Here is a 13,204-nt window from a genome sequence, read left to right on the forward strand (position 1 = left end):
TGATGTATCTTATTTGACCCAATAATTATAAAATAGTATCATTTCAGCATACAAAATCAACAAAACATCATATGAAAATCAGATCATAAAATTGATACAAAACATTGATGACATATTTTTACACCCTTTTTTCGTATTAAGTCTTCAGAATCCAGTGTGTATTTTCATGTATAGCACATCTCAATTTAGATGCTAAATTTGCATCCAAAATACTTGATCTGTATTTAGATTTCATGAAGTTCCACAAAAATTGAAAAAGTAGGTTCATATTCAAGTTCTTCCAACAATTGGAGTGTGAGTATTCAAGTTAAAATTAAATGAAAGAAAAAATTCAGGGGATTCCCTGGTGGTTCAGTGATTAAGAATCTGCCTGCCAATGCAGGGGACATGGGTTCGAGCCCTGGTCCGGGAAGATCCCACATGCCGCAGAGCAACTAAGCCTGTGAGCCACAACTACTGAGCCCGCATGCCACAACTACTGAAGCCTGGGCGCCTAGACCCCGTGCTCCGCAACAAGAGAAGCCACCACAATGAGAAGCCCGCGCACCGCAACAAAGAGTAGCCCGTGCTCACTGCAACCAGAGAAAAGCCCACGTGTGGCAACAAAGACCCAACGCAGCCAAAATAAATAAGTAAAATAAAAATAATAAAATAAATTTAAAAAAAATTCAGTTCTTCATTCACACTAGCCACATTTCAAGTGCTCAATAGCCAGATATAGCTAGTGTCTGTCATATTGGGCAGAGCAGATCTCAACTTTTCCTCTGATTTCCTTATCCATCCCATCCTGTGGTCCTTCAGTGCTTAGAAGCCTGGTTAGGAAAGGTTAATCATTCTCATTATTTTTCTAGAAAGCTGGCACCACAGTGGGTTTCTTCGTAGGCTGGTTAGGATGTTTGACAGACAACTGGGATTGGGAGAAGCGCCCTGCAGCCACAGCTAGCAGTGGCAGATTCCCTTTTGGCTTGGCTTCCAGGACCTTCTTATTTGATGTTTTCACGTGCGTAGAATAATCTCACATTGTTACCGATGCAGCTGTGACATATACTGCTGGCCACGGCCAGCCCTGGGATGGATCTCTCTCTGATTGGACATGGCAGAAGCTTAAATGGCATGCCACCATGAAGGCCTTAGGCTCATGTGCTTGTTGGGACCAAGCCTTGGAGAGTTTGCTAAGTTCTCAGTGATGAACTCCACATCAGTGTCAGAAAGTTAGGGCAGGTTTGCTTGCCCTTGGTCTTCCTGTCTTCATGCATTGGTGTGCTTTCCAAAAGGTAAAAGAAAGCAGTGGAATGAAATTCCAGGCCAGACGGACTCAGGGTAAAGATGCAGCACTGAGGTTAGCATCTTATAACTCAAAGGCAGCAAAAGTAATTTAACAAGGCTCAAAGGAGAGAGCCAAAGAAAGTCAAGACTTTGTTCTCCAAACCATTTCAAATTCAGGAGAATGAAAAGCTACCCGCTTTGACACACTGGGGGAATCTCTTACTTGTACTCCCCAAATGAAAAAGACTAGAATTCCAAGTCTAACTATTTGGTCCCGTTACTGCAAGTTTTGTGGCTGGTCAGGTGTTGGATTCTTGTCATTGGGTGAGCAAATGAGAAAAATGACTTTTCTCTCTTTCACATGTTCTTCCTTCCCCACGTTGACTGCTTAAGCTTTTAGCCAGTTTTATCATTCCATCATATCCATTCTCCTAGTGTTGGACTCACTCAAGAATCCTGAATCTGAGTGCATGATGTCATTTCTAATAAATCTAAAAGGAACTGGAAAGCTTCTGGAATTTACTTACCTGAGGTAGCCAAACTAAATCAACTTAATTGACATCCATCAGGAGCTCAGTGAAGGCTAGCACCATTCTGGTTGAAGTGATTTCACACTAAAGGACACTGGCTCCTTATGGAACTGGGTGCCCTAACTTTCCTGTCTTCAGGTCCACAAAATGCCTTTCAATTCATACACTCAACTGTTAGGGCCAAGAATTACCTAAGACAACAATTGTGCCGCCATCTTGAATACATTTGGATTTGGGGAAGCCAAGTCTTTTCTTCAGCACTTACACTAAGGAGCCAGAGTCATAAAAAGATGAAAAGAAAAAAGTTAAATCAGAATGTTAGAACTATTAGGGAGCTTGGAGATTGTCTAATGCTCTCTCTGGCCCTGAATGATCTTGCTTTTAAGACCATTTTAGTGTTCTTCCCCCTTCCTGGGTAGTTTTGCTTTTGCTCAGATCCTCAAGAAATCTTAAGTGAAGCGTTAGCCAGTTCTAGAACTATAGACAGCCCAATGGTTTCTCCTCCGCTTCCGTGCCCAAATTCTCTTCCACCTGCTGACTTTTCAGGTTTATCCTTTCAGCATTAGGCCTGTAATTGCTATTAAAATGCAAATTCAGTAGGAAAGACTAACGCTTAAACCATTATGAGGTGTTTTCACTCTGGAGCTGGGAAGGATCAAAGTAAGGAATGGTTAGTTTTGATTCTGTAAGGCGAGGGGGTCGGAGAGAGGAGGAGGGAGTGCCAGCGTGAAAGGTAGAGAGACCCAAAATGGAAACTTGGGGGCCCTACTTGTGACTCAACAGACTCTGGCCTCTTCTCCCAAAACATTTGCATTTGTATGAATTTATCCTGGACTCCTTGTGGAGATCCAGGTACTTGATAATTGTTCTTGTCCAGTGGAGACCCTGCCAAGTAGAAGGTTCTGGTACTGAGGGGCAGCTCAGGCCCAGGGTAAGGGTTCCCAGCCTTGCCAGAGGGGTATGTTAGTGGCTTTGTGGAAACAGCAGTGGGGAGCCATGCAAGGTGAAGAGGTTAGGGTCTTGTTTTCAACTTTATTATGAATGGGAAACCCTTATCCAGGCTCAAGGGAGAGCTTTACATAGGAGTGTGTATGTCGCCACCCATGCATGCACACACCCGTGGACGTACACACACACACACACAGCTCCATCTGCACATAAATGTTCCTCCTGAAACACTCAGCAAAGCAAGTGACAGGTATTTCCTGTTGGTAGCTGGGATCTCAACCCTGCTCTTGCCTCATTATTAACTTGGGTTTGGGATGTGAGTGATGGGAGATGGTGAGTCTGTGCTCATAGAATAGTTGTGAGAATTAACTGCAATAGCACCTACAAAGCATTTAAAATAATGCTTGACACCTAGTAGGTGCTCAATAAATATCTGCTGAATGAATAGAATATTCATTTTATCATCATTATATTATTACCATGAGGAAACTTGACAGGGTGGCTTCCGATTTAGTGGGCAGAGCGAGGAGAGCCCTATTAGGAATCACGACTTCCGTTCTTCTGGTAGGGCCAGATTGCCACGCAGATTCAGCTGCACAGAGTTCTCAGTTTATGAAGGAAAGGAAAAACAACTAAATGTCTCAAAACAAAACAAATGATGAAATCTGGGATGAGACCAAGAGGGAGATTGACATCTTACAATTAAATAAAGGCATTGCCACAGAGCAGCTTCTGGAGAGACAGTCGAGCCAGGCCTCGGTTTTTCATTTTCCTAGCTCCAGACTTTGGTTGGAAGTGTTGAGCTTCCACTTGGATTTGAATGAACCACAAAAGGAAAACATATTATTCTCTCTCTTTTTTTTTTTTTTTTTAAGCACTCCTCACTCTTCACTCCCTTCTCTGCTTCCTTTCCTGGAAATCTGCTCCAATATAAGAAACCAAAATGGTGGCGCTTCCTTGATGAGAGCAGAGACGGAGTCGCGGTGGGGCTCTTTAGGGGGATGGGGCGCTACGTACACTGCACTTGGCTGATCTCCTGATGAAAAGCACCTGAGAGATGGGGAACTGAGGTGTGCTTTATCATTGATGCTCCCCATTTCTTGACCACGTGGTAAGGACTCCTTCCACAGACCCTGGCATTAAGCCTGGTGGGGACTGGAACAGCTTTGGGGCCGGGCAGCTCCAACTGGGGCCTACTGGGCCTTTAACTTTCCACACATGTGCACATATGTACAAGAACCTAGCAGATGGGCAGCGAGCAAGCTTGGGTAGCAATCCACTGACCAGGTAGCAGTAGCTCTGAATAAATCACGGTGGCCTGGGCAGCAAATTTCGCTCCAGGGGATGGGGAGTTAAACAAGGAGAAAAGGCGTTCACCCAACTTTTTCCTGAAGTGCCAGAGGAAAGAAACAGGTCAGTGGTGAATACAAAATTAGCTTTTGGCCAGTCTCCAAAGTGATTTGACCTATTTAGGAGTCATTGAGAACAAGCCAAAGGAAGCTCCGTAGCCTGCATCTTGATTTGTCAGGGGAGGAGAGAGAGGGGATGGACCACCAGGTGGCTGGAGTCCCTGAGTGGCTTGTTCGGGAGCATATGAGTGAATATGGCTGGAACTCATGAGAAGGACTCTGGGACATTGACTTTGGGCCAGCTCCTGGCGCAACTTAGCAAGCAAATGATAACCCCAGCAGATGCACTGGTAATTGGTATGCCCACTCAGACGCTCTGATCCTTGAAAGGACCATATCGGATTCTGAAAACCTCCCTACAGGTTAAACTTTTCTCCAAGACCCTTGTGTAAAAGGTAAACTCAGGCCAAGTCAGCAAGGGGAGTGTAGACGTGAGGGCTTCCATGAAGAGCAAAGCCACAAAAGTACTGAGGCCAACTCCACTGCAGTCTAGCAGGTTGGAGTTGGGAGTGGATGCTGTTGGTGCCCTGCCTGTATCTCCTTTATCAGCCGGCGCCCTCCTCCTCCAGCTGCTGGGAGTGTTGGCCGTTGAAGGCTACAGCTGCCTTCCCCAGAGAATTGCTGTCTGCCAAATGGTGTAACCTGTGTTCCAGAGCTCCCTGCGGGATCAGGCTGAACCAGATCTCCAGCTGAGGCCACATCCTTGCCGAGTCCCGTGCCCACCCTCCAGCTGCATCCTGCTTCCCTGTGCCCCCTCCACTGAGAGTACCCCCTCCATACTTCATTTGAATAAGAATCCCCATCGTAGACTTCGCTTCTAAGTAACCCAACCTAAGAGAGAGTTGGGGGGAGGGGGGGTATTTCAGAACAGTTCCAAACCTGACTACACATCAGAATCCCCAGGGTAGCTGTAAAAATACAGATTCCTAGGCCCTACACCCAGAGATTCTGATTCAGTGCGTCTAGGGTGGCGCCTGAGATACTGTAGTTTTCCTAAGTGGATCCTTGGTAATTTGAGTGCAGCCAGTCCTTTGACCAATGGGAACCATGCATTCTAACTCATGGCATTTCTTTCCTTCCTTAGATCTTTTAGGAAACATTTATTGATTGAGTTCGGGAACAAACCACACAATCTGTGAAAGGCACTAAGAAGGGGAGATTTTTTTTTTTTCTGTTTTGCTTGTTTAATGCTTATACTTTTGAAGGGTATAGAGCATCATTTACATTTCTTATTTGCATATCTTACTATCATTCATGTAGGTTATCGCATTTGATCCTTAATATAGACAGAGTGGGTGCTATGGCCCCTAGATGACTGATGAGAAAACTGAGGGACAGAGAAGTACTATCAAAGGCCTGACATCCTAGTCTTATTGCCTTCCTCGCTTGGTCTGTAAGTCAGAATACTGTGATCCTGGTGTATAATCCACTTGGCATCAGAGCCTGGTCATATCAGGGAAATTTCTGACACGTAGAATGCTGAGCACCTCCATGACCACTGGGTCCTTCCTCGTCGCCCTCTGCCTTTGGCTCAGCTGATTCATTAGAGGTATCAAGTTGTTCCTTGGCTTGGGCCACCTGAGTCATCAATCTATCCATATGGGACTGGATGTCTGCCAGGATCTCAGTCACATGAGCCGTGGCCATTGCTTCCTGGATGTCCACTAAATGAAGGGCCTTCTGCTCCTCATCAGCAATCACTTTTTGAACTTTCTTAAATTCCTGCTGTATAAACACCTTCATCTGGTCCCGGGTTACTTTAGGGTCTGAGCTCTTGAACTTTAACCTTTCCACCAACTCCATCATAGCCGCCTTCAGTCCGCCTGAATCTTTGCTTCTTAGTTCTTCGAAGGCTTCGTCTAGGGTGGAGAGCTGGTGGCCCTGGTGTGCCCCAATGACTGGGCACAGGACGCAGATGAGCTGCTTATCTTCCTGGCAATAGGTACTCAGATCGAGCCCATGGTCCGGACACTTCCTCTTGGCCACTCTCTCCGCTTCCATTTCTATTTCTGGGTCAAATTCGCTTTCTGCCTCAGTTTCTCCCTCGGCCTCCGATTCTCCTTCCTCCTGGTTGTCTTCCTCTGCTTCACTCTCTTGCTCATCCTCCATTTCTTCCTCACTGTCTTCCTCACTCTCTTCATCACTCTCGTCCTCGCTCTCCTCCTCCGTCTGACTCTCTTCTTCGGACTCACAGTCTTCCTCAGACTCGCTCTCTTCCCCCGCCTCGCTTTCTAGGGCCTTCTCGTTCTCTACCTGGGCCTCGACTTCTTCCTCTCCCGCCCCATCCCCCCGGGCTCCCGGGGTCCAGGCCTGGGCGGCTCCGTGGACGTACTCGGCCAGGTGGTGCCGGGGGAACTTGTGCCCGTGCGCCTCCGCGTGGCGGCGGCAGCAGTAGCAGAAGCCGCATTCCCGGCACACTTCCTCGGCTCCCGGAGCCTCGTCGGGCTCGCACTCATCACCCGTGCCGTCGTGCGGCAGCTCCTCGAAGGCCGCGCCCCCTCCGGAGGCCATGTGGGAGCTGTGCCGCGGCCCGGGTCTCCGAGCTTCAGAGCTCGCCGCCTGGCCTCGGCGCGGCCTCCTCGCGTCCTCCTCTCCACCCGGGGCCCGTCCCGCAGACCGGCCGCGCCGTGTCCCGCAGCCTCGGCGCCGCTGCCGCCTGTTTCCAGCAGCACGCGCCCAGCCGAGGAGCACAGGGCCTCCCCGCCGGCTCGGCAGCCTGGCGGCCGCTGCGCTTCCTCAGAAGGGGAGATTTAAGTAAAAGGATCCACAGTTCTTGGCAAGTCTCTTAAAGTCCAGCCTACTATGCTTGACTCTCAGAACTTTTTAAGCAAATCGTATCTTTACACTTTTTTCGTGTGTGTCCTGAAACGTAAAGGTCTGTCTGGTTGGGAACAGGGAGTCTCTTTTGAGGCATTGAGTTGCCATGGAGCTTTCCAAAAAGGGGCATTTGACCAAACTTAGAATTTAATTAAGGCTTTCCAGTCACCATGCTCAGAAGTATTAACGTCCTAACCCCTCCCCTCCCTGTTTCATTAACAGGCCTAGATTTTCTTTTATTGGTTGTGTGGATGATTTGGTGATGAAATTCAGGGAGAAATACTTTGTTCTGTTATCAGGGACCCTGAGATAGAAAGACTCATGAACAGGTTCTCATGAAAGACACAATACTGAGGAATTTTTTCAAAAACTCATTAATTAAATAACTGAATGAAGATGGTTCAGCCTGATGCAGAATAAGGGAACATTCTGAATTTTGCAACAATGATGATGATAATAGTGATAAGAATAGCAGCAAAACTTGCTATCGCTAAGATTTGTTTGAGTGTTTACTATGTATAAGGCCCAGCACTAATTACTTGGTCTGTATTATCTTTTTAATCCTCCCAGCAACTCTTTGAGGTAAATATATCCATTGGGGATTAACAAAGGCTTCAAAAAGATGGAACTTTATTCCTCTCTTATGTAAAAGAAGTCCAGGGCTGGTATGGAGACCAAGGCTCCTTCCAGCTCTTGGTTCCACATCTTTGTGGCCCTCATCTTCTCGGTCCAAGATGGCTACTGGAGCTCCAGCCATCACATCATTGGCCCAAACAGAAGAATGAAAGAAGGAGCATGGCTCTTGTGTTCTAAAGAGATTTTTTAGAAATCCCACAGCACAATTGCTTTGATCTCATTGGCCACATAGCAGCCCCTAGTTACAAGGGAGGCCTGGACATGGAGCCTTTTGGTTGTCTGGCAATGGACCCAGTTTAAAAAATTGAGGTCAGCAGCCACATAGCACAGGGAGATCAGCTCAGTGCTTTGTGACCACCTAGAGGGGTGGGATAGGGAGGGTGGGAGGGAGACGCAAGAGAGAGGAGATAATGGGGATATATGTACATATATAGCTGATTCATTTTGTTATAAAGCAGAAACTAACACACCATTGTAAAGCAATTATACTCCAATAAAGATGTTAAAAAAAATTGAGGTCTTATGAATTTGAAAGGGAAGGCAAATATGGAAGATTTAGTAGGAAATGAACCGTTTCTGCCATAGTAGGTAATATTCTTATCACCGTTTTGCAGATACGGAAAATGAGGCACTGAGAGACTGTGTGACTTAACCATGTTCACATAACTCATAGGCGGCAGAGCCACGGTAGGACCCCAATCTCTCTGACTCAAGGGTCCCTCTCTTCTTTTTTTATTTTTTTATTTTTATTTTTTTTGGCTGCGTTGGGTCTTCGTTGCTGCGTGGGGGCTTTCTCTAGTTGCTGAGAGCAGGGGCTACTCTTTGTACTCTTTGTAGCGGTGCACGTGCTCCTCATTGCGGTGGCTTCTCTTGTTGCAGAGCACAGGCTCCAGGTGCGCCGGCTTCAGTAGTTGTGGTGCACGGGCTTAGTTGCTCCGCAGCATGTGGGATCTTCCCGGACCAGCGATCGAACCCATGTCCCCTGCACTGGCAGGCGGATTCTTAACCACTGCGCCACAGGGAAGTCCAAGGGTCCCTCTCTTAACTACTATTCCCTCCTGCTCTTTTGCTACTCCCTCCTGCTATTTTTGCTATTTTTGCTATTTTGTAAAACAGTTGTGTTTCCTTAGAGGTTCATTTATTCATTTCCTGTTTTCTTCCCAGTGTGCCTTTTACCCTCTTCTTTGCAAACATCCCAGCCGTGCTTCACAGCTCATCTCCAAGGCCCCAGAAAGCCCCTCCTTGCACCCCAAGCTGCTTTCTTCATTCAGTAAATATTTATTGAACACCTACTGTGTGCTAGGCACTGTTCTAGGCACTTGGGCTTCATCAGTGAAAAAAACAAAGACTCCTGCTAGCTTAATAGGTGTGTGATCTTGATCAAGTTCTTTAAGCTTTCTGAGCCTTGGTTTCCTCATCTGTAAAAGGGGAATAATAAAACTCACTGCACAGGGTTATTGTAAGGGTTAAATAAGATACTATATGGAAAGCGCAGTCAGTGGCACATCATTATATTTTGAAAAATGGTACCTATCGCCATTATTATGGTTGTTGTTCTGAACATGTCTGTCTTGCCCAATAGGCTGTAAACTTCTCATGGGCAGGAATAGTAGCCAAGGCCTCTGGTATCACCCAAATATCTTACTGACCAAAGATGGGGGGCTTAGTAAATGTTTGTTGAGTGGTTAAAAAGGGTCCTGGTGTGGAGAGAACTTCCTGTTTTCTTATGCTGCTAGATTTAGGAAACTGAGAAACAGACTAGGCCCCATAGGAACTTTTTTTTTTTGCCTGATTTAAGCTGTGAGTTGTGGTGGGTGGTGTGCTAAAGAGAAACAAGACTGAAAAACCCGAACGCTAATCTCCTCCTCATACTCTCCTGGAAGGCCACAGAAAGAGCATATATTCTTTTCCTTTTAGGGTTTTTTTTTTTTTTCACCTTCTCTGATAGATTGGGTGTCCCAGCAAGTCCTGCTGACCTCTTCTTGTGTTTTTTCTGTCTCCTAATTCTCTCCTGCATACTTCTCTATTGCTCACCTTGGTCTCTGCCACCTGTGGGAATAGTGCTGTTGGCCTACTGTCCACAGAAGAAACTTCCGGAAGTCCAGAGGCACTGTGCATCCGGGGTCCCAGAGCTGTTGCATTCTAGTCCCACAGGCAGACGCCCACAAAGAGCTAAGCAGCAATTCCATCAGGACCACGTGCCAGGTTTGCTGACCACTGAACTTCCTCCATTTTGTCTTCTCAGCCCAGCCTTCCCCTTGGCCCTTCTGCAAAGGTGAAAGGCAAGTTCACAGGATACGGGGCCTTCTTTCTTCCCTGACATCTGGTTTGATTCTGGGCCGCTAAATAGTGGCTTTGCCATGAACAACAAAAGCTAATTCACTGTGGTTTTTAAACACCAAGTGCAAATATTTTTCCTTTTCAGCTTGGGGTCACTGGAAGGGAAAAAACAGGGCTGAGAAGGAGACTAACATTTTAAAAACTCTTATGACTTCCCATAGAAAATAAAACAACGGCCTCATTTCCTTCCATCCATGAGTCTTTTTATGAGTGGTTGTTGTTTGAGGCAAGACTGGGAATCCAAAGGTTTTTAAAGACTTTGTTAGCTTGGTTTTCGACTCAGAAGCCCACCGTGAGTGCTTTTAAGGGCCCGCACGAACCCCAGGAAAGCCCAGGGCCACCCTCTCTGCTTTCTCTCTGCTGCGTCTCCCTCCCCGGCTGGCTTTCCCTCTCCCTTCTCTCCAGCCCTCAGGATTCGAGGAGGCGAGGGCCAGGCCAGCCACTGATGCTGCTCACAGGTGTTTGGAAGGCTGAGGAATCGGTCTGGCTCCGGGTTCCAGGCAGACTTTCTGTTGATCTGGGCTGTCCTAACGCATCCCAAGCCTCGCACCCAGCAGTTCCTCTTCGGACGCAAAGTCGCCCCTTCTGGCTCTCGCTGCACGTGGTTATGGAGCACGAGAAGGGAGCTGACGCTGTTAGTTGTGTCAGCGTTCTCTCTGGACTGCAGAACAAACGCTCTTCTCGGACTTCCCCTTCGTTTCTCTCCTTTCCTTCTCTCCTCCCTCCAGCTTTTGTGCATGGATTCAGTTGCTGGGTTCAGGTGGGAGGTGAAGCATGTGCTGGGATGACATAAAGGCTGTGAGAGCAAAGCGGTCGAAGTCTCTGACTTCTCCCTTTCTTGCCAAGAGGACGATCTGAACAGGCTCCAGGATGGCTGATGTTTGTGAAAGGGTTCGCAGATACTTGCCATGTACTATTACTGTTGTTATTGGCCTCACAAGAGTCTAACATGTTGATACAGGTGGTGTGTGCGCTGGGGCCGGGAGGGGATCCGATATTGATTTGCAACCTGCAAAGAGCAAACTTCAGTTGTATCCTGCTGCCCCTCATCCTTTCAGCGTGTGCACAAATATTTGCAGACCTGTTGAGTGGCTCAGCCTCGCACCAACCTAGCATTTTTTCACAGCCAAGTGAACCAGCCCCAGCCTGGTGAGGAGAATGGGGGGAGGGGGAGCGGCGTGGGGCAGCCATGGGGTGATGGGATGGAGTGTATCCCTTCTCGCGGCTGGATAGTTGGCACCAGGGGCTGGGCTGCTGTGGCTCCCTGAGTGTTAGTGTTTGGCCAGCTTCCTGTCTCTGGCGGCGTGCTAACAGTTGCCATAGCCACGTGGCACGTGGCAGAGCTTCTCCAACTGGCAGGGCCTGAGAGTCTGCATTTCTAGCAAGCTCCCAAGTGAGGCCGGTGCTGCCGACTCCCTGGCCTATATTGCACTTGGAGCAGGGAGGCTGTAAAAAAGTACCACTGCTTTGGGAACTCCTCCGGGGCTGAGGAAGGAGAGTGCAGCTAAGCCCCTCCTCTGGAGACAGGGTGTGTCGGAGGCTGCCCTGGAGTCCTGATTTGCCATTCAAGTGAACCCCGGAGGGATCAGCAGCTGGCCCAGCACTTGGGTGAGACCATCTCCCCCTCCAGGGGGGAGTCCCGGAGGCAGCGCAGATGTTGTGTGAAAATCTGCCACCCTCCTTGCCGAAGGTTGCCCTCTCTCGCCCTCCCACCCCCCTGCTCTGCCTGCCGACTTAAGCAGATCAGCTTTCAGCTCCCTGGGACTCCAAGAGGGCTTTGGATGAAAGAAAAGGCCCATCCTTAAGAAGCAGAGCGGGAATCCAAGCATGCCTCTCGCCTGCTGCATGCCCAAGAATGCAGGTATTTGGGGTTTGCAGCATTTCCTGGCAAGACAAAGGGGAAGGGGAGCCGGCGTTGTGGGGGGAGGAGGCCGGCCTGCTGGGAGAGGGGCTGGCGCTGCAGCAGCGTCCTATTCTGGGGGGAATGAGGAGAAAGCGAGCCCTTTCACAGGAACAGACGTGAGCAAGGGAGGCCATGCCTGACCCTCAGGGATGACCTTCACATTTGTGCTCTGCGGCTCCTAAGCTCTGGGGACTTTGGGTTGTTCTTTCTGGCTGGCCAACTTGGCAACTTTGTGTTCCTTCTGAGGTGCTGGACCACTTAAGACAGAGAGGACAAGCCTTTCTTCCTCCTCCTCTTCTGCTCTGACGGTGGCCTGTTTTCCAAGAGGGCCCAGAGGGTATCCCAAGGTGCGGTCAGGGCAGGATTCTCAGGCTCTGGCCTGGGCGGCTGGGGGAGGCTAGGCTCGGCCCCGCGTCCTGCACCGGCTGGCGCTGGGCCTAGCCTGCTGGTCCCTCGCTTCTCCTCCATCACCCCGCCCCCGCTGTCTTGTTGGAACTCCTCAGTATCCTGCCTTCATCCTGAGATCACACACAGAGATTTCTGTCTCTCCCTGTGGCCCCCAAGCAGCCGAGAACTGGGAGTCCCCAGACCCAAGTTCCCCAATGTCTAGTTTCTATTCCACCTTCAATGGCCTTAACCTGTTCGGGGCCATCTTGACTTCTTTGATCGTAAACCCCCTTCCTGATAGTCCATCACTACATAAGGTCAGGCACACAATTGAACCTGTTTGAAAAGTGTTGAACTGTTTGCACTATTCGTCCTGCACTGCGGTTAGTCCTTCCATTTTAACTCAGGCTCCTGCATGGCAGGGACAGTGCCTTTCTTATATTTCTTCTAGAGATGCCACCACCATCCCCGTCATGGAGAGCACTCAGCAGGGCAGGGGCGGCGTGATGGCTGAAGCTGGCGCTCTCCTTGGCCCGGCTAAGCCACCTGAGTGCACGTTTGCCTCCACTGTCTCTGCGGAGACTGAGGCAGTGCGTGGCCACGCTCTAAGGACCACGCGTTGGCCTAACCACTACCAACATGGTCGTGTGCAGCCCTGCTCAGTGACAGTGTTGTTCCGCCCTGCCATCTGACAACACTCCCTCTGAGTTGCTTTTCCAGGTGTGGTGAGGGGGAGGAAACAGGCCTGTGGACCAGGCAGCTTCTGGTGGGCACCACTGAACCTGTGTCAGCCGCTTCAGGGCATCGCGGTTTCCGAATTCGGGGTGGGGGGGGGAGAAGTTGTTCAATCCGCATCTCAAATATCACATATGCTTACGATAAACAGCCATTATTTGATGTGCAGGCCACACCTCAGGCCAATTCAGTCAGAATCTCTGGGGATGGACCCCGGCATCAGTGCGTCTCTT

At 48.9% G+C, this 13,204-nt stretch overlaps 2 protein-coding genes across 2 annotated transcripts in view; one reads left to right on the forward strand and one right to left on the reverse strand.

Annotated features, from left to right (window-relative positions):
- LOC118888899 (tripartite motif-containing protein 44-like) overlaps window positions 1-6,875 on the reverse strand; it is a 231,711-nt gene extending 224,836 nt beyond the window's left edge. Inside the window, exon 1 of the mRNA XM_036840429.1 lies at window positions 5,641-6,875. Within this exon, the coding sequence (XP_036696324.1) occupies window positions 5,641-6,664 (1,024 nt within the window). The 5' untranslated portion in view covers window positions 6,665-6,875. The remainder of the gene's footprint in view (window positions 1-5,640) is intronic.
- Window positions 1-13,204, forward strand: part of NHS (NHS actin remodeling regulator) — a 344,790-nt gene that overhangs the window by 226,376 nt on the left and 105,210 nt on the right. The window lies entirely within an intron of this gene.

The sequence above is a fragment of the Balaenoptera musculus genome, chromosome X (genome assembly GCF_009873245.2).
Source record: "Balaenoptera musculus isolate JJ_BM4_2016_0621 chromosome X, mBalMus1.pri.v3, whole genome shotgun sequence".
In the NCBI taxonomy this organism is placed as follows: Eukaryota; Metazoa; Chordata; class Mammalia; order Artiodactyla; family Balaenopteridae; genus Balaenoptera; species Balaenoptera musculus.